This window comes from Trachemys scripta, chromosome 5, assembly GCF_013100865.1.
Source record: "Trachemys scripta elegans isolate TJP31775 chromosome 5, CAS_Tse_1.0, whole genome shotgun sequence".
NCBI lineage: Eukaryota > Metazoa > Chordata > Testudines > Emydidae > Trachemys > Trachemys scripta.
The window spans coordinates 12989259-13011111 of record NC_048302.1 but is presented as its reverse complement, the minus strand read 5'-3'; the positions used below and the strand labels follow the sequence as shown (position 1 = coordinate 13011111).

At 44.7% G+C, this 21853-nt stretch overlaps 1 protein-coding gene across 9 annotated transcripts in view; it reads right to left on the bottom strand.

Annotated features, from left to right (window-relative positions):
* The window catches only part of SHROOM3 (shroom family member 3), a 185162-nt gene that overhangs the window by 111603 nt on the left and 51706 nt on the right, over positions 1 to 21853 (bottom strand). For 3 of the 9 annotated variants that reach the window (XR_004645988.1, XM_034772747.1, XM_034772748.1), the window contains exons 1-2: positions 18154 to 18324; positions 14608 to 14722 (exon numbers count right to left, since the gene is read on the bottom strand). The exons of 2 other annotated variants lie outside the window; for them this stretch is intronic. Coding sequence is in view for 6 of the 7 variants with exons in the window: in XM_034772747.1 (XP_034628638.1) it covers positions 14608 to 14612 (5 nt within the window). In the remaining variant the exon portion in view is untranslated. Of the gene's footprint in view, positions 1 to 14607; positions 14723 to 18153; positions 18325 to 21853 lie in introns of those variants that run through there. 4 more of the 9 variants (XM_034772739.1, XM_034772741.1, XM_034772742.1 and 1 more) reach the window with 3 other exon arrangements.

Here is a 21853-nt window from a genome sequence, read left to right as displayed (position 1 = left end):
AGAGCCCTGATTGGCAAAGGCTACTGTGCCGCCTAGGTTCAGTCCATATTTGGAGGATGACAAAAAAGGGTTGTGAATGAATCAATGCAGGGTGTGTAGGGACAAAGGGGACTTTACTATTGATTTTATTGTTTCTAAAGAGCCAGGGTAGCAAACAGCATACCGATGATGGAATCTATTGTGTTCACTGGAAGCCATGTTGTAGTCGTGTGAACCAAATGAAGTATTTTTAGTGCTTAAAACTGGAAGGTTCAGCTAATCTACAATAACAGCCATCAGAGCCAGATGTAACTAATTCCTGGACAAACAGGCAGAACAATGTCCATAGAGGACAGAAAAGCTTGAAGTCTGGTAATTCTTCCAGCACCATGAAAGAAAACTTTCCCTTAGTTCCTTGCTACAGCATCCATGAACGAATTTCTCAGCACACTGATGTCCATGTTCAGGGCTGACGGAACAGCTGAGTAAATCAGGCATCATGGGTATAAAATGGTCAACAGAGACTGTCACGGGGAATCATCACCATATACCAGTATAATCTCTAGACAGAGAGCCTGGACCATAGAGGAGAATGGGAGCATAAAGTACCCGAGTTATAACTCCCACAAGGCCCCATTTTGAACGTTTCCGTTTTTGGATGTTCGGTTTTTCGGCAAAATAGTGCCATTTTCTGTGGAGAGCAGACACTTGTTCTGTTGGAAAACAGTTTCAACAAAAAAAACTGACCAACCCTAATCCCAGGGCTAGACTGTGGCTACCCCCACACATTGATACAAAAGTGGAAAACAAGGGCACATGGAACCTTCCACTCCCACGCTTTCATCCTTATGCTCCCCGAGTACAACGACAGAGAGTTTAGCAGCAGTGGTATCACCCACCAAGATACTGCCCTCATCCCACACCTGCCAGCAGGCTGAACCAGTGCAGGACGAGCTGGTGCACATCGCCACCCATTCAAAGTTGCACCAATGACCACTGCCCTGGGTGCCCCCAGCAGCACGGTGCCAGTAGTGGGTACCCAGCACTGTTAAGAGAAAGGGTGAGAGGGGAACTATTTTTATACCTCTTGAACAAAATTCTCTTTTTAAAACACACTCTCAAGCATAACCAGCTGGATTTCATCCAGTGCTCTGTCCTGATTCCTGGTCATGGGAAATATGTACAAAGTATAGACAAGGAAGCTACAGCCAACAGACAGCCACTCCCAGTGAAACCCAGTACTACAGGAATGAGAGAAAGAACTCAACGGACATCAAAGAGTAAACAGCATGGGAAATTCCAGTGGTTAGGAAGGGCTGATTAAAAATCAACTCCTGCAAACCAATACAACACTGGACAGCGGATCTGGAAAGCAATATACTATGCACGTTAGAGAATGATAAATTGGAGTCTGAGAATGACTAAATACTCCCTTTCGATGCATGAAAAGATATCAAAAGTATACTAGCACCAACTGGAGACAGCTGCAGCTGTGGAGAGGCACGCAAGAGTCTATCAGCTGGTGGAGGGAAAGCTGAGGGAGCAACACAGAGACTGGGGGGATGCTGAATGAGAAAGCACTGAAGTCAGGGAGTAGTAAAGGGAGAAGATAGACTCTCAGAGGGAGCATCAGAGGACTGCGGTGGACTATGAGACAGGGCTTATTTAAAAGCTTTAGCAAGGAGATTTGAGCCAGTGTGAGAAAGAGGCAAGTCTTGAGAGAGCCTCATGAAATTAGCTGATGGGAAACATATGCAGGTGGGGGACAGGCAATCTAAGGGCTGACATCAGGTGCACCGGGAGAAGACATTGTGGGGAGATGAGCAAATGAGGTTTGGAAGCACATAGGGAAACGGAGGTGAAGCAGTTCTGGCAGAGCACCATCATTTGTTTTCCTTCTAGATGTCCATTGAGCGCTCACCCATAAAGAGCATCTATCGGCCATCGAATTACGTCCTGCAGTGAAACAGTCTCCTGGGATTCTCTTGAGTGAGACAATGATTTCACTAAGCTTCTGGGACATTAAAATATTTTCTTGTCTGCAAGGCTTATGGGGTAAGGCAGCTCTGTCCACAGTGAGATGGTCCACTTATCTATCTAGTTCTCTTCTATCTGATCTCTCTCTCTCCCACTCCATGTGTTATGTGCAAATGGGCAATAAAATCTAAAAGAGTGACTTCAAAATAATGGCCAGGAAGAACAGAACTACAGACTGTGGGGTTGCTTTCTTTAGCCTAAATGAAAATGGGCCAGATCTTGAAAAGTGCCGAGGACCTGGGGCCTGATCCAAACCCTCTGAAGTCAATGAGAGGCCTTCTGCTGAGCGCAGGCAACTCATGTTAACTGTAACAGAAATTCTGGGTCCCCAGCAAGTTGGAAGGCTATTTGGGCCTAAAATCCCTTTCTAAGTAGTGATAATAGAAATCTGAACTAGACTAAACACAAGTAGACACTACAGTACTTTGACTTGGCCAACTGGGTGGCCTTCCAAACAAAGGATCAGAGTATGATTTTCAGTGAGTCAGCTTGAGTTTAATCTTGCTACTTATTTTTAACGGCTTTCTGCTGAATCAGAGATGTTCTTCACTGTGTACACAATAACTCACCCGTTCTTTGAATCTTTGAATACAATGATTCAATAAGAAATTGATACAAGTAACATTGTTTTTTTGGGGGGGTGCTTTTTATTATTTTTCTTTAGAAAAGAAGAGTCATCCAGGCTAACACTTTGCTTCACTTTGACTCTTCTTTTGTTGGCTCTTCTGAAATCATGAGAAATATGTACGTTTCAACACAGACCTGGAGGATTTAGCCGCACATATCCTCACCTCCCCCTGCCCAGTAATTTAGATGAGGATTCTGAGCTACAACCACAAATGTGTTGTAATGAATTCTGAAACCAGACCAAACCTTCTTGGTCGTGTTGCAAAATCAAAACTTCAACCAGATTCTCCAAGATTTGGGAGCCTTTTGGCAAATCTGGATGTCAGTGTTGCTCCACATTAACAGCACCAAACCTAGGCCAACTTTCATGGGTCTGGACCAAATTTGAAGTAACCTTTGGCTGAATTTGTAGCTTCCAGTGCAGACTGTATGAAATTTGGTGGTTGTGGTTGGAGTTTTGTGGTTTGAGTCAAACCCATATCTAAAAGCAAAACTCAAAGGGTGCAAATCTACGTAAGGTGAAACCAAAAGGAAAAAACAGAATGCTTGAACCACTGTGAACTGATACTGCTGGATATTTTACACTCATTTCTATTCCTACCCTGTTGGAATTGAGAAGCTTTGGACCTCAGCTGTGATGTTGGTGGTGTAAAGTTCTAGTTGCCCTTATTTTTAAGAGTGGGTCGGTGCCACAAATGTAGATGGAAGAGATTCAGCATGTGCAGTGCACCAAACATGGGACTATGGACTTCTGAGTTCTAGTCCCAGTTCTAACCCAGACTCCCCCCCTTTGCAATGCGGACAAGTTACTTAATATGTGTTTGACTCTGACGCTATCATCTGAGGAGAGCCGGACAAAAATTTTCCATCCAAACATTTTCAGTGGAAAATGGGATTACTAGTTCTTACCTATGGCTTGCAGAGGTATTGTGAGGAATGAGGATGATGAGTTAACGTCTGGAAAGTGCTATCAGGGTGTAAAGCACTAGCTAGATAAGTGCTAATGCTCAGAGCCTCAAAAGGTATTCAGGCTCCTGACTCCAATTCAATGGGAATTAGGCAACTAAATACCTTTCAGGATCTGGGCCCTAGTGTTATTGTCTGCCTGTTTTGGAGAGCATGTACGTTAGCTAGTGAAGGAAGGCTCTGAGATACTCCGCTTGAATTACTGCACATCCTGTATATCTAGTTCTACAGTACTTCTGACTAGTTTAACAGGCCAATGGATGTCACTGTTGCTCCACATAAACTGCACTAGAACAGAATTAAAAGCAATTAGACAGTTAAAACATATGTGCTAACAGGGTTGTTCTTGATGGTTTAGGTTTGGCACCACCTTTAACCAAAAATGGGTGTGAACTGTGTGTACATAGGAAGCTCTTTTTCAAGAGCTTCACCTTAAGAAATGTGGCTGATATACTATTATTAGCAAGAGAGATAAGGTAGGGCTAAGAGCTATGCACACACACACAAAAAGGCCTATAGCCAGGCTTGGACAGCCAGAGGGCGGAGGCAACACACATGTGCTTGTAATTAAGGTCAGGGTCAGTTCAAGGAAGGCCTCCAAAACTATCCCCTCCTAGAAGGCTCAACATTCATTGTGTGAAATTCTTTCTACCTTACTCCTCACCTTACCACTTGTTCCAGACTGCAGTATTTTCCCAATTAACATTAGGGAACATTCAGATACACCAAAAAGGCTGAAATTCAGGCCATCCAAGACACGTTTTTATCTTGGTTTCACATCTCTAATATATACAATCTTCCTAAATGTTTACCTGGCTGGAACAATCTGGACAATCGAGTGCGCTAGGGGGAAAACACAGACACGGGGTAACATTTTTTTTAAAAGTGCCTATGTCATTTAGGGGCATAAGTGTCCTTTTCAAAAGCACCTAAGTCACGTAGCAGCCTAAGTCTCACTGGTTTTCAATGACTTCTAAGTGACTTAGGCACTTTTGAAAATGGGACCTATGCGCCTAAGTCATTTAGATGCTTTTGAAAAAAAAGTCACCCACAATTGACTAGTTCTCATCTCTGAAGTTCCCCTTATTCCCAGACTTTTCCAAACTGTTATAAGCATTAGTGTTGTTCCTGTTCACACCACCTGATTCACCACTTCTCTGTTCACTCTGTCTAGGACCTCAGTGAGCCACTGCTTAATTTGTTGCTGCTGTATTATTAAAGAGGATTCACTCACTGTGCAACTAAATACTCTCTGAAAAGTGTGAAAAGAAACTAGGTCACTGACAGGCTATTTTAGTGATAGCCAGTAATGCAGCTGCTACATTTCTGGGTCAGTTGCCACTTCGAATCGAATGGCTTTGTAGGGGTCTACAAAACAAATGCAGTGTTCACTCTCATTCCCATAAAACATAGCACTACAAGCCAGTATTAACATTTTTCTTGATATAAAGGGTTTTCAGCTGATTCCCACTGATTCAATGAGTGATTTGCACTGAACCACAGACAACTGTTTGTGAAACTGATGGAGAAATACAGTCACGAGGACACAGGACGAAAGAAAACGTGCCACATCGTTCTTCAACTGACACATAAGGCTGCTACAGTCTCCTCCTTCAAATCACTTCTCAAGGCAAATTCAGGATAGTGCAAAGACTTCTGTTGTGCCTTTACTCTCCCAGACAATGAGCACCTGCCCAGTGGGCAGGCCCCATCTGCCTTTGGATTGGGATAACCATTTAAATGGGCAATAGACCGTGTACTGTACCAACATGTCCCAAATACGAAGATTTCACTCTATGTGTCCATAAGGAACACACCTTCCTAAACTCTGTCAGCTAGTGTTTGGCTTGTGCCCTGCACAACAAAGGCTTCTAATTTTTTTAACCTATCTAATGTAGCTCTGGATATTCCCATTATCTGTATAAATATCCAGGCCTTTTTTTACTCCAGCTAAGCTCTTAGCATTGATATCTTGTGGCAGTGAGTTCCACAGACCAATTACGCATCACGTAAAACAGCATTTCCTTTCACCAGTTTGTAATTTTCTCCCTTTCCATTTCACTGACTGTCCCCTTATTGGAGTGCTCTGTGAAGGGCCTGGCTCCACTTCTCAATACCATTCATTATTTTGGATACCTTCCCCATGTCTCCTCTAAGCAAGGGGACAATAAAGTGGGCTCAGGGATGTTTCCCTTCACAAATCAATTTGATTTTTAACTAAGATATTTACACGGTAAGCACTTTGGGGCAGACACTGTCTTTTACTACAGGTCTGTACAGCACCTAAGACAATGGGGCCCTACCTGGTTAGGGCCTCTAGGCATTACTCTGATACAAATAAATACTAAAACCAGAATCCAGGTTAATAAATTCCATGTGCCAGATGCACTCTTGGTTTGTCCTGTTTAAAAGGTATGTTTAATGAGCACGATTTTCCTTTCAGTCCCTTTCTGCCAGCATCCCAGCCCGTATTACAAACAATCTAAGTGGTATCTGATTCAAGAACAATCAAGGAAAAGCCAGTTCTTATGCTGTAAGCGAGCTCACAACAACACTTTGCACTGATCTAGCCCTTTCCAGCCAAGGATCTTAACGCTTTTTACAGAGCTTGGTACATTTTATAATTGCCCCAATTTCACAGATGGAGAAACTGAGCCATAGAGGCAGATGCTCGGTGGAACCCTGACAAATAACGAATACACAACCCCCTAGGACTCTTTTAAAATCAAGATTCAGATACGAAGGAATCATTTATTAATCACGGTGGAGCAGAGAAACGGCGTGACGTTGATTCGCTGATTCAGACCTGCAAACAGGTTTGTAGGCAGTGCCAGGCATGTGCGTTAAATGGACTTGGTGTGCCAGGGACCCATTGTTTAGAGTCACTGAATCTGTTCCCTGGCAATCATCCATACCTGGGGCATTCATCAGGATCCTGATGAAATGGACTCTCCCGTTCTCTCATTAGATTCCCTTGAAAATCGTCTCGTCTCCACTCAGAACAGGCTGAGCCTCTCTAACCGATGAATCCTGCGGGTTATCCCATTTGCATCAAGCAGGCGCCAGCCCCCTTTGGTAAGTGTTGTGCTACACACGGAGTCACCGTGTCCAGCCACAGTCCCTTACTGTTTGCTCTCTTTAGCCACGTTCCTAGCGGACAAAGCCATTACACAGTTCAACTCCACCTGCCCGCCCCTAAACACAACCCGTCTGTGAGACAGCATGCTGATGACTTCTGAAATTAGCAATCCAGCCTGGAAGGGCAGCGCCATTCACAAGTTAGCCCCTCTTTTCCAAATCACAAAATAGGTTCCTTTTATGTTTGGGACAAAGGTTTTGCTTCTGATACCATCTAATCATTCCTAGTGTGAGAGGCATAAAAATAAATCATCGCCGCACACTGCTCTTATGAGCGCTACCGCATGTGAGTCTGCTCTCGATCGGACCACTGCAACATTGGCACTGAAGTCTTTGAGAGCAGAATCTGGCCAGCCAACTCTCTAGGCTCCCATGATGCACGGACTGTACTTTTGCAGTGCACACAATTGGGGCTTGATTCTATTCCTACTGAAGTCAACAGGACTTCAATAAACATGGCTTGGGCCCCTTCTTCCTGCAACTGCTTTCTGCAGGAACTGTTCAGGGTGTGACCGAAAATGATTCTCCTGGGCTCTCCCTGTACACCAGTGGAAAACAGCTGGTCCCTCCCTGTGAGCACCATGCAGGTGTGTATCATTATGTAGTTTCTGTTGTGAAACTCTCTTTCCTCTGTTTGTTTGTGTGTGTGTGTGCTACTGGGAGGGGTGAGTTCAGAATTGCCATGGGGCTATGTGGGTGTACAGAGCTGCCAAGTCTAACTCATGTGGAAGGAGACTCCTTCCTTTAGAATTAATCTCCAGGAACTTTTAGAAGTCTCAACACCTTGGGATGAAAGGTTTTGCCAAGCGTCTTTCAACATGCCCTTTACAATCTCACTCATTTCATATCTCCCTTATTCCAATGGACAGAGGGGGACAGAGCCAGCTGAGGGAGAGCCTTGCACTATGAGCTCTCAGTTGCACGTGCTGCATCTAAACACAGGATGCCACTAGCTATGGGGATGTTAGTTTCCCATGTTAGCACCCAGTGAAGGACTAGTTAATTTCAGCCACTAATACATGTGAATTTGCTTGGATTTCCAATAGAAACTAAGGCTTTCCACCTACAAACAAATGGGATGGGGGGCGAGGGAGAAAAATCACAAGGGGAACAATTTTTCGCTTGACATGTAAATTAAATGGCAAAAATGAACCAACTGGATCTGCATATGGTAGAGAAGAATTTAGGTCAAGATTTTCAGATAAAAGTGTGATTGATGCCCATAAGTGGAGCCTGATACTTAAATACCCAACATGATTTTATATTATGTTATAAAATCCTCATCAGATCTAATAATCAACTTAATAACAGAAGCATGTTTAAATCATTCCAGTACACACACGCTGGACACTTTAAAAGGAACAATGTAGTAGAGGAGGGATAGCTCAGTGGTTTGATCATTGGCCTGCTAAACCCAGGGTTGTGAGTTCAATCCTTGAGGGGGCCATTTAGGGATCTGGGACAAAAATCTGTCTGGGGATGGGGCCTACTTTGAGCAGGGAGTTGGACTAGATGACCTCCTGAGGTCCCTTCCAACCCTGATATTCTATGAACCTATAAAGGAACAAACCGATCCAACTATCATTGGGCGATTTCTGCATTATTCAAAAATGTCTGTTTAGTCTTGCTGCCCAGTGGAGAGCTGTGACATGTTGGACTGTCGTGCTGTAAGATCCCTTTCTAACTGCTGCCAATTATCCCACCCCATCATCCTAGGTTTCAGCGATTTACACAAAGAACAACCCAAAACCTCAACAGCCACTAAGAGCATAGTCAGAGAAGGAAACTGCAAAGGGTGAGGATGGAACCCCCAGGACTTTCAGCACAGCATATCTTCTACAATACAAGTAAACATTTCAGTACAATCCTTCCCCAAAACAACAACAGGAACAAGGAGAAAAGAGTAAAGAAATCCAACTATATTCTGGCAGAAAATTGTCTTCTCCAGACAATCAGGGGAAAAAAGCCAGCGAAACGAAGTTATCAAACCTGGCATGAAATGTCCTGAGAAAAGAACCTGTGTGCAGGTTCAGAATAGACCCTTCTGCTTGGATTTCCAACAGAAACTAAGGCTTTCCACCTACAGCGTGCCTTCCAGCAGAAACACCCACTAACCTAGATCAGGAGACCGTCTCTCGTACTGTCCTCTGTGCCCCCCTTCTGCCATCTGTAAATATTGCACGCACACACAAACTTAACTCACAGACCTTGGTGGTGCTGTCCAACAGGCCAGGATCTTCAGAACTGGGTGCGGGTCCGAGTGCATAGCGAGCTGTACATGGAGCCCGTACGCCAGTGACATGCAGCTTTACCATTAATGCTATCCTTTCCGACAAAGGGGTGAAGCTGTGCTCAAGAAGGGTATCCCAGAGAGACGGAGACAGAGCCAGTCTTGCTCACACCTTGAACAGGCAGACACTAACTAACCAGGACAAAGCTCCTCTTCCTAACAACCTACAGCCTCTGTCTTGCTCCATACCTGCTCTGCAGTAATTGCCATTGCTGCAGGCACTGAGGTGATGATGACACTTGAGCAAAAGAGGGCAGAGTGACTAAAATGGGGAGGGGAAAATACTGGGCATTTATGGGGATGCCCTCATTTGTTTTTACCTTTTTCAGTTGTTGCCTTTACTACTTAGAAATCCGCTATATTTTCCCCTCCCCTATTCAGTCACTCTGACCCCTGTTGAGTAAGTATCATCTTTTACAGATGGGCAAGCTGATGCACTGAGAAATTAAGACCAAGATTTTCAAAAAACAAGAGCCTAAAGTTAAGTTCCTAAATCCTTATTTAGGTGCCTAACTAAATGGCCTGATTATCAAAAATGCTGCGTGTCCAATAGATCCCATTGACTTCAGTGGGAGCTGCTGGGTGGTGAGCAGTTTTGAAAATCTGTCCACTAATGGAGGAGCCTAACGTTAGGTTCCTATTTTTGAAAATCTTGGTCACAGTGAGCTGCCCAAAGTCACACACCAAATTAGCAGCAGAGTGGGAAATAGAATTTAGGTTATTGACTTCCAGTCGCCTTCCCTAGACAATACTCCCTGCCCATTCTTGTTTCACTTGCATCGTACGTTTCCTGAATTTATTACTCTCACGATGCAATGAGGATATATCTTTCCACTACACCAGCAACAGGAGAACGTCCCACACACAGTTTAATTAATGAGGTGCCTAAATCTTCTTAAATCAAAATGCTTTTTCTCAAGCACACAGACCAATGCTGTGGTGCCTTCCTTTGATCTCCATGTTACTCAGGCAACTTCCAACTGGGCTGCCCTTCAGAGCTCGCTTTTGATACCTAAATTCTTCAGACATCATTAAAAAGGTACCACCATAAAACAGGAGCCATCAGCAGCAAGTGAGGCGCTGCTAATCCCAATCCAAAAATAACATCTGCCCACATGACAGCCGTAAAGAGAGCCGGGAGGGAATCAGAAGTCTCATGCGGGAGAAGAAGGGAATGTTTTCAATTACATTTGGTTGCTGGTGCCACTCTGTCAATTACCCAAGCTCATCCCTTCCTGTACATAATGGGCATCTGTGTTGCTGCCACTGTTGAAAGCACAGTTATACCCTGGATTAAATATCATTGTGGATGCCGACCACTGCCCTACTAGTAGAGAAAACATATTTCACAGCCAGGCAGCTTGCTGGCTTTGCTCTCATTGAATGGTGATAGCCTTAAACCCTTTTCCTTAGCATTTGCTTAAGTCAGATTAGCATCATCCAGTCATGTACTTGAAAGACTATTCCACTGAGCAACTCTTCGTTAAATTCTGATTAAACAATGAGACATGACAAGGCAGAGACGCTGGGGTATTAATTCATACCTTGCACATCCTGCAGAGACCTTGTTGACAACACACTGATATGGGAAATGTAACATGCTGATTGGGCCCTAGAGTGGGAATGACACTGCAAATTGTTGAGCTCCTTTAAAGTTCGGGTCGTGGCAGGCTGATACACATGATCTGCCTCCAGAGTGATTGGCTACATTAAACCAAGTTCACCTCTACCCCGATATAACGCGACCCGATATAACATGAATTCTGCTATAACGCGGTAAAGCAGCGCTCTGGGGGGGCGGGGCTGCGCAATCTGGCGGATCAAAGCAAGTTCGATATAACGCGGTTTCACCTATAACACGATAAGATTTTTTGGCTCCCGAGGACAGCGTTATATCGGGGTAGAGGTGTAGATAATATTTTTTAAAAAGAGTAGTGGGGAGTATTTTGAAAAGTGCTCAGCATTGACTTAAACATCGATCCCAGGGAAGATAATGGTAAAACTCTCCTTGATTTCAAGTGAAGCAGAGGTCGGCCAACGCTGAAAGTTTTTTGAAAATGTGCCCCAATGATGTTAATTACGTTAATTAAACCATAATTTCAAATATGCCGAAAAACACAACTGTCAAGTAAGTGGCTATGACAAAAACCTAATTATGCTGTTACAAATGCAACTAGGCTCTTGAAACACATGACATGATGAAAGACATGTGGAGACGCATCTCATGACTCCAAGGAACCAAATAAACTCTCAGCTATCAACAAATGAAGCAACTGCAGCAGTGCACTCTAATGAGAGAGGAAAGTCAGCAGAGTATTTAAAGGTAATATAACCTCCTTTTATTACCATATAAAACTGCTGAGCAGGGCCCACAACATTTTGACCTACCAATTATCTTGTACATTGAGAACTTGGGTTGGTCCGAATTCAAAGAATTTTACATGGTAATAAAATGAGAATATAATCCCTTTAAATGCTGTGGAACCTGATAAAAGACTCATGTGTGTTTGTACAGCACCTAACACAGGGGGGTCCTGATCTTGTCTTTGGGTGAAACCGCAGAACAAATAAATAATAAAATAATAATGATGTAGACTGCTTTTGAAACAACGTAGTAGAGTTTGCACACCACAGTTTATCTATGTTCTAGCCTGTGAGCACCAAACTGGCAGGACGTGGTGACGAACAGCTTTTTCAATGTCACATCATATTTGAAGCTGTTTTATAGTCTTGCAATGTGCATACAGTAAGATCACAGACATATGATATTGATGGGGATTCTGGAGAGCATCCAAGTTATTTGACCAGCTAAAACACAGGCCAATAATTCTCTAGCAGTACCATATGGCTACCAAATGAAGTTGAATTACCATGAAAATATTCCATACACCTATGTTTTTATTCCACTTTCCACTCATATTAAAACAGTAACACCAGAGCATTGCCTGGGGATTAGCAACCAGCCAGGTTTAACAGATTTGGGGCCAGCAGCTTCTCTCAGCAGGTCATTAATCCCCCCGAAATGCCTTTCACCTTGATCACTAGACTTGAGGATCTGCAAGGCGTCACTGTGAAAACTGATTATCTTTGAGGGTTTCACCAAAGGCTCAGAATCAAAGCTTGGGAGGACACAGCTTTTGATTCTAGAGAAACTTCAGCCTTCTGAGAAAGGGAATTTCAGGAAGCGAAGGACTATTTGAGTAACACGTTGAATTACCACATGCTTCTAACAGAATGCCTCACTCACGCAGTTATCTTGGGTGCTGCACATAAAAAGAACTAATTCTCCCACCACTGCCCTGTGTTGTCATGCGGGTACCTCCCCTTTATTATAATGAAAACTAATTTCATAAACTTCCCTTGTGCCAGAGTAGAGAATCTGAGCCCGATCCTTCCAACCCTTACCCACATAAATAGTCTTAGTTTCCTCCAAAACCCCTGAGTGTTCAATGAACTTATCAGCTTCTGCTGAGTGACCCCATGTGACAGTGTGAGCAGTTAAGGCCGACTCATCGCTCTGGGCACTTTGCAAGGGTCCCCACCAGGGCCAATGTGAGGAGATAATTGGTTAAATTCTCGATAAAGAGAGATGCCACTCCTCAGCTGGGGACAGCTAAAAGTGAGACAGGAAGGAGATGGAAAGCGTTGGGAGGAGGGCCCAAAGAAGCCCAGAACCTCAGCGAGGTGAGATCTCGCATACTGGGCCTGGGGAGAAGGTGAAAAGCCTTGTGCTGTGGGGCACAAGCACCAGTATAGCACATTGTAAATAAAGCACCTGGTGTTGAACCTATGCAGGAGTGTGTGAGGACTGTTTGCAGCAAGGACTCCAGGGTCAGGTTAACCCCTCCTCCCCCCGGGACACCCCCGTTTAGGAAAATACTTAAGCATGGTGCTTAACTTTAAGCATGACCTTAAGTCCTGTGCACATGCTTAACTTTACGTATGGCTTGAAGTCCATTTTGATGGGAGGCGACTTAAGTATGTGCTGAAAGTTAAGTACGGGCTTAAGTGCTTTCCTGAGTAGGGATGTTCCTCCTTAACCAGGGCCTTCTCGAGGAGCATGAGCATGGAGCAGCCCCATTCGCACAGCTTGCAGTGTAGGAATCTGTTCAGCAAACACTGTTCGGCAGCTCCACAAACCATAACCAGCTGGAAAAGCAAATCTGCCAGTCTACAGGAAAATCCAATATTTGCTCAGAAGTGCCCGGGAGGGATAGAGACTTCCTCCTATCTGCAGAGCCCTAATCCTGGATCCAGCAGAGCCAAAAATGTGCTCTTAGGCGGTTGAGAAAACAATTGTACTTTCTCCCTCAAGAACCAATCCCTCTGTGAGCTAGATTGTGTATTGAATTTAATCTTAGGTGTGGCAGCACCATAGGGACAGTGTATTCAGCATTCTTGAGTAGAAACAATACCCACTACTCAGGTTGGGTGAAAATGTTGGTTCTATAGCATACCTACACTCCTCTGTTAGGCTGGCATGCCCTTTCATATTTCATTACAAGCAATCATAGCTACTGACGTTTGTAGCCACTATATCCTCATGAGACGCTCTCTCTGCACACTAGGACTGGGCAAGTTGCACATACAGAAAGGTAAATGTACCTTGTTTAACCAGCAACAGTGGCAGGTCTCTATGAATTCATCCTCTCCCCGAAGGTTTGTTATAATAGAAATTGAAGTCTCACAATGCCACAATTTAGCACTTTCACCCACAGGTTAGTTAATGCAAATTCTGGACAAATTCATGGCGTCTCCTATGGAGAAAGCCAGAGCAGAAACCGGAGCTCACATACTGTCTGTGCAGGTTGGGAGGAGTGGGACCAAGAATACAGAGAAATGACTCCGTCAGCCATCGTATATAAAGAAATATTTCCTGGTGAACCAACAAAGCTCCAACTCTCTGACCTTCCACTCTTCTCCAGACACATTATGCTTCTTCTAGCCCAGGAGCATTCACATTCTCCTCCTCCCAGTCAGGCTGGGATTCTGACAAATGTTCTCCAGGCTTTCAAATACTCAAACACAAAAGAGAGGAGTATACTAAAAAGAAACGGCAAATATTGGCTTAGCAGTTGAAGTCAGAGTTTGCGTAAATGACAGGGAGGGACCAAGGACTACCCAATATTACATTGATATCCACACAGTGGCATTCAGGAACCAGACCTACTCCATCACCTGTCGATTCAAAAAGGACATATAATTGCTCTTAATAACGGCCATGTCTTGTTCTGGTAGCATTCCCATGTCTTCCAAACCCTATTAACACTTTAAAATATTCTTATGCGGGGAGGATATTCCAAGTTACCTCACATAGCCATAAAATGGTATTTTCCAAGTAAGTTGAAAACATTGGTCGAATTGTCATGCATCCAGAAACCAACGTCCAAGGCCCTGATTCAGCAAAGCATTTATACTGGTGCTTCACTGACTGCATTTATTTTTTTGTCAAAATGAGTTTTGTTTCCTGCAGACAATTCTGATTTTTCATCCAAAAAAAAAAAAAAAAAAAAAAAAAAAAGACCATCCCAAACCCAAAATATTTCAGTTTAGAAATTCTGCCAAAGTACCTCATGGGAGCTGTTGTTCGGATACCCTAAGTCTCCGTTCTCCTCTATGGGCTGACTCCTCGGCCAGACTACATCGCTCCTGATGCATTGCCTCTCCTCGCTGCTTGCAGCTGTGCTAAAGGTAGGGAATGTTTAAAAGAACAACAATGGGATTGTTAAATACAAGCTCTCCTGCCCAGGTCCTCAGACCTCCATTGAAAATCCATGGGAGTTAGGGGCCTAAACACCTTCGCGAATCTGGGCCTCAGTGCCTTAATAAGGAGAACCGCTCACCCCGGGGTTTAAGGTTGTTCAAACCTGGGGTTTGGGTTCAGATCCAGCATTTGGTTGGGGCCATTAAAGAGCTGGGGGAGCTGCAAAGTTTGGATCTGGGACCAAATACGTCCCAAGATCAAGTGTGATGTTTGTACTCAGTGGTTTAAGGCCATTTCTACTGCTACAGCATTTCTAATGCTCTTTGCCTCTTATGAATGGGGGGGTGAGGGAGACCTTCAGCCAGTACAAATCAGCATAGCTCCAGTTAAGTCAATACCCCTATGCCAGACTTTACACCAACTGAGGAATGAGAAAAATCCATATGAAAATACTTGGGGCAAAGTGGAGCTTTGCAATCCAAATTTAAGTCCTTATTAAATGTTGGATACCCAGGGCCTAATTTCTCTTCTCACTCACTCCAGTTTAATGACAATATAAATTAATTAACTCCAACAGAGTGACTCCTGTGTAAATGAGACCAGAATCAGGCTCCAAACTGGTTGGCCAGGAGCAGCTAGCAAACCCTCCCTGTTAATCTCTGTAAAGCCCCAAGCCACCAATTATGCACAAGCTATTTATTCTAAAGAGATAAAAAACACAGCGTGAAGAGGAAAAAAATGCCCAGGCAGTCAGTTCCCCGCCTTCCCCTGTTATTAACTGCATATTTAAAAATGAATTTATGAGTTCTTTAACCGTTCAAAACACTGTCTCGCTTGATTCATTGGTTTGGTCTCCAGTGAAGAATCGCAAACACTCCGCTACTATATCAGTCTAACCTGAGTAATAATAGCCCCGATCTCTGACAGCTTGAGGGCTGTTATAGATACATAGCTGGTTTTTTTGGAGAGGCGGGGAACAAGTTTGTAACATACCACTTTGTTCAGCTGGTGTCCTACCCTCCTGACAGGCCAGAATATTTTCTGTGTACCTTCCAAACCCAATCAAAACAACCCCACAGTGTAAAAGGTGCAGGAGGTGACTTTTTGACACTTTTCAGGACTTGCCATCCCTGGGAATTCTCATGCCCCCCACCCACCCTTGGTAACCTTCATAACAAAACAAGGCTGAATGCCTTCAGAAATGAGTCAGGCCAGAGCAAATGTTGCTCGTGTTTTATCACCCGGGAAACTCAGAAACTTTCCAAGAATGAAGTTATGGGAGTAAAGCAGGCATCAGGGTAAGCCACGGAGCTCTAACGCACTGTCTCTCACAGACAACAAGGCCTCAGTGTCAAAGCAACAAGACCAAGGGCATACACAGACCAGAGAAGAAAGCCTCTATAAGAACCTACAGAACGCTGGTTACAAACAGGTGGCGGAATACTAAAGAAAGAGACACAGAGAGAGAACAAGCAGCAAGACCCAGACATGCCTGGAATCCTTTTTTTCAGGCTGGCATAAAGAATTTAAGGAATTAAGAGGGTTTTCTTTTTTCCTCCTCAGCAGAAACGTAAAGGATGTAATGATTACTCATTTTGATGGAACAGAAATATACTAACTAGCTTGTCTCTTTCCAGGGCACTCTGCTATATCTAACTTGCAACTTCAAAATAATTTGGTTTTATGCTGCTGCTGTTGTCAGCAAATGAGAGAGTGAATACGCTGGTGTTAGTGGGGTTAGCTAGAGCTGGGTGGATGATGGTTTTTTGGTTCACTGGCAGGGAATAAATTGTTTCACTTCGAACTGAAAAAGCCCTTTTTTTGCAGAATTTTTGGCAAACAGAAATGTTGGGGGAAAAAAGTTTCAGGCTGAATAAAATGTTTAGTTCAGCCTGAAACAAAATGTTTTGAGTTTGAGCTTTTTCGTTGTTTGTTCCCATAACACTGAAGGAAGTTTCAAAACAAAAAAAGTGTCATTTTGAACCAAAAAATCCACACATTTCAATTTGAAAATGACGAAACATTGACTTTTTTTTCGGAATTTTTCACTTTTGTTTTGTTTTCTCAACAATTGGGCGAAACCCACACAAATTCACAAAACCTTTCACCATTGCAGACATGGCATTTTTTACCCCAAAAAGGTTTTGGCTGAAAATTTTCCCCCAGCTCTAATTTTAACCCCTTTTGATATTCTTACATGACATAGTTTGAGGATTTCAGAAGGGCTAGGATTGAACTAAATAGTGACATCTATCTCACCCTACATTTCAACATTCTTCTGGGTTTTACAGAAGCAGTAACATGACCCCGTGCACTTGGAACAGTCTCTGCCACCTCATTTCGAAAACTACCTCCTTTAAGGGCTCCATCCTGCAAAGTGCTGAGCACAGATCCCAGTCCAGCAAAGCTCCTAGACACATGAGTTGTCCTGTGGATTTCATTACTTACATATTTAAAGTCAATCATGTTCTTAAGCATTTTACTGGATAGAGCCAGAGCACTCAGCACTTTGCAGGATCAAGCCCTAAATTGCCCCGCAGAACATGCTTAAAGCCTTCCAAGTAGGACTGCTCTGAGGTTCACAGCATGACCCCATTCCTGAGGCACGTCTGCAATGATTTGTCTTGTGTTTGCACTACATTATAAACTCCTTGGTGCAGGGAATGTGTCTCTCTTTGTGCAGCACCATGGACGCTATCAGCACTCAGTAATCACAAGGAATGAAATACTAGCTTGAACCAAAGCCCTGCATCCAAACAGCCCCCAAACAGTGGGGAAGGTGAGATCCAGACCTAGATCCAAACTCTGCATCTCAGGCCTGTTTCTAACTACTCCAAAGACTTGTGGGTAAATGTCAAGACTAGTTTGGGCCTGATACTGATAGATGCTTCTGAGTCTCCCAGCTCACACTGATGTTGGTGAGCCTTGCAATGCTAGGTACCACCTTGCAGGGTCAAACCCACAATGAATACAGTCACGTCTATTTCTTCAAGACTCCTTAGCTGAGCTCCCAAAGAAAATCCCATTCAACAACCTCTTTTCCAGCGCATAGATAGTGTACAAAATAATTTATACATAGATGATGCCAGAGCCTAAACATGTTTAAAGACCATGTAAGGTGAAAGATCTGCAGTAGCAAGTTAAAGTACTCATTGCCAGGCAATATTATTACACTCCTCATTGAAACAGACACATGCTTTGTGCTGGTCCACCTCTGTCCTGGAAATATAGTCGTTCTGAACAAACGACATGAGTCAAATTCAGCCCTTACTCCTGTCCACATAACCCCGCTTACTTCAGTGGGGCTGCACGGATGTGGCTCAGAGCAAAGAGCGGCCTTACATTAGCAAAGAAGCCTAAAGAGCACCCTATCACTTCATGCAACGTATGCACAGGATTTAAAGCAACTCACCTGCTGTTCCTGTGTGATGGGCTGGAGCCAAATTTCCAGTATATCCAAACCAGGCTGCCAAATAATGGAGCTGACAAACTGGCTCAGAAAGGTCATGTTTCAGCTTGGCAAAGAGACAAGACCACCTCTGACATCAGACGCTAGTCCCGCACCTGCTATGCAGGGAACAGACATAGTCACTAAGAAGCCTGGTGCTGCTGAAATACTCGGGGATAGAGGTAGAGGGTCAACATGCTGCACATGGGGACTAATCCCATGGGCTTCTGAAACAGCAGCTTAAACCAGCATTGAAATAAATAGGCAAACGGTCAAATTCTGGCCCACTTTGTACCCAGGTATAAGGAGATAGCCCCTTCTTCTGCTCCCCTCTCCCACCTCATTCCCTAGAGTGGGGCTGGGCAGGAGTCAGCCATAATTTGGGGGCCTGCGCTCCCTCCTCATGGGCAATGGGAGTCCCTAATACTGCTGGCAGAGCTTGGCCGCAGAGTGTTGCGTCAGTGCAGGGTGAGGACATGGCCACGGTCCCACCGCGTGGTCACACAAGACAGCACCAGGGTAGCCCATCAGACTTTTCCGGAAGGATAAGTAAAGGCAACTCGTGACTGTGCTTCCCTCAGAACTCCGGGAGACCTAATCTTGTCCCTGCCCTACAGAAGCAGGATGCCTTTATCCAATGCAGGTCAGGCAATGCTCCACCTCCTTCCAGCTGTCTCTAGGCCATTCGAACAACAACTGGCCAAGGGCACCCTTTCTCCTCTCTTCCCCTGAGAAAATCCCATGCAGCAGGCAGGGACAGTGGACAATGAAATTATACGGTGACTTTTTCCTTTGTGACTCCACCCCCAAAAGCTAAGAATCAACATCAGCAAAGAAATGAAAATGCAGCAACATCGGCTACTAGCAAGGCTGGGGAAGGGCTCAGAGTGGAGTCATTTTCATTAAAAAGATAAGATCACTCAGGGTTCTTAGGTAGCTCATAGCAGCCAGTACCCCCTCCGTCCTGCTTTAAAAAAAAATAGGCCATTTGTTAACTTTAATAACCACACACACACACAGAGCAATTCAGATGAAGGGTGTGTGCCTCTGAGTTCCATTAGAGAAGAAATGATGACTTTGCAAATTAGAGTGAGTTCCTCTCGTCTGCACTTTAACACAGTTAAAAAAACAATACTTCCATGATGTAACTGATATATTTCCTGTTACAAGACTCTTGACTCAAATACTCTCTTCTCTTCCAAACCAGCTGTGAAAAGCTCACTAACATGCCACTGTGACTGTCCTTCCCAATTCTCTATGCTGAATTTTCACATCAAGTGTCAACAGCAAGATGGAATGGATTAACATTTATTAGGCAAAATGTATCCATGGTATAACTCCATTTTGTCAGTACAGTTACATGAGGAATTAATTTGTCCCACTGAAGCCAACGTGTACAATGGGTCCACTGGAATACACCGTCAAACCACGATGCCTTCTTGCAGATTAGCACTGTCCCCTATATGTTGCTTTTCTTTCCTTTCTCTCCATGCAGTGGAGCGCTGTTCCGCTGTCCAAAATAGAGGCAGGACCACAGCATTTCCTACAGCAGCTGAAGTTATTATTTGTACTCCCGTGACATCTAGAGGCTCTCACTGAGATTGGGGCCCCATTGGCTAGGTGCTGCACAATCACATAGGCCTGGTCTACATTAGGGGGGAGGATCGATCTAAGTTACTCAACTTCAGCTACGTGAATAACGTGTCTTCACCGCAGTGAGTCAACTGCTGCCGCTCACCTGTCGACTCCACCTGCACCTCTCGCCAAGCTGGAGTACAGGAGTCGACGAGAGCGCGCTCGGGGATCGATTTATCGCGTCTAGACTAGATGCGATAAATTGATCCCTGCTGGATGGATCGCTGCCCGCCGATCCGGCCGGTAGTGAAGACATACCCATAGAAAGAGACAATCCCTGCTCTGAGAAGATCACAATCTCAATAGACAAGACCGACTGTATGGGTGGGAGGGGAAACAGAAGCGACTTGCCCAAGGTCAATGGCAGAGCCAGGGACAGAACCCAGGTTTCCTGATTCCGGGCCAGTGCCCTGTGCACGAGACACTTTTACACGACTGTCCGATTCTTCAAAACAGGTTTTTCCCAGTCTCGTCTCCTTATTCTCTTTATTGCAGCTTTTCCAGGAAGGTAAGTTAATAAACGTTAAACAAATCATTGCAGCTGCAGATCAGACCTCATGCAAATCACTCACGGGTTGGCAAACTCGCCGTGAATTTAATGATGTTTAAGGGTTGTAAAAACAGAGACGCGGGCATCTCTGCAATGGAGCTGCTGCTCCCATTTGATCTCTGCTGATGTGGTCATTCAAGGCCTGCCTGTAACGCCAAGTAGAATTTGCTTAGTTGTTCTGTTCTTCATTGTCTAATCAACCACTACAAGCCACCCCCAGCTAGTCACTCAGCCCTTCTGTGCTGTGGAGGCTCAAGACAAAACTGGGACGAAGAATGAAACACTTTTCACCCCAGAGCATGTAACAGGTCGGGGAGGTCAAACAACTGTCATTGGCAGGACAGCTTTGGGACTGCAGCTAGAATTCACCGCGCCCTAGAGGACCGTCCCGCCTCCTCCCCAGCCCCTGGGAGGACGGCACAAGGTTAGCAGTTCAAAGGAATGAAGGCGAATGTGGTCAGGACTTAAAGGCTCAGCCCTGCAAAGCTCTACTCACATGAGTAATCCTGACTGTCTGACTAGTCCCATGGAAGTCAAGAGGGGAGGGGTGGCCGTTAAACCTGCATAAGGATGATAAGAAGAGGCTTCGTCAACAGGGACACCCCAACATACACCTTGGTGTTTCCCAACCCCCAGTGTTTCTCCTGGTCTCCCAAGCCCAACCCAGGGTTCTGCCTTTGCAGGAAGTCAGGCGAGGAAGCCAGCAGGCAGCAGTACCACCACCTCGCTGATGAGAATAGCACTGGACTGGCTGCCACTGGTGGCCAGGCCTTTCCGGCCCCGCTCCCTGCTGCTGGCTATCTCACTGTGGTCTGGACGTGCCATGTAATGAAGTCAATAGTGCTCAGTCAGCATGTTCCCCTTTGCGTACAGCTGGCAACAACAAGCAGACTGCTGCCTCCGCACAACATTGACGTCTGTCCCCATTGTAGCCCTGCACTCACACCTACAGTATCGCCTTCCCCAGAGTCCCATCTGTTCCTGAGCACTGTACAGAAAAGACGCACACGACATGCACACGTCGTGAGAATTTATAGCCAGATGGCACAGAGGGTGGAGCACACAGCTCTGATCCTGAAATGTGATCTATGCAGGTAATTCTCTGCACCCTCACGGAGTCCCAATACCACACCGGGGCTCTCCCCAGCCACCAGGGTCAGTCCCCCTATGCAGACCTGCTTGCAGTATCAGGATCTACATTTGGAACACTGAGCTGGGTGAATAACGCCAATAAGCCCCCAAACAACACGTAAGAGCAAGCCTGTGTTAAACATACAAGGGCCTCACCCTGGAAAAAAATCTTTATTTCCTGGATTAAAACACCACCACAAAGAGTCCCATTGACTTTAATGAGGAGGTTGGCTGCTAAGAGCTGAAATGAGAGTCCCTTTTCTTGAGGGGTGCAAACGTGCAGAAGTACCACAATAATTAGAAGAGACTGGAAGTAATGGAAATCTCCCAAGAAAGCCTGTTCTCATG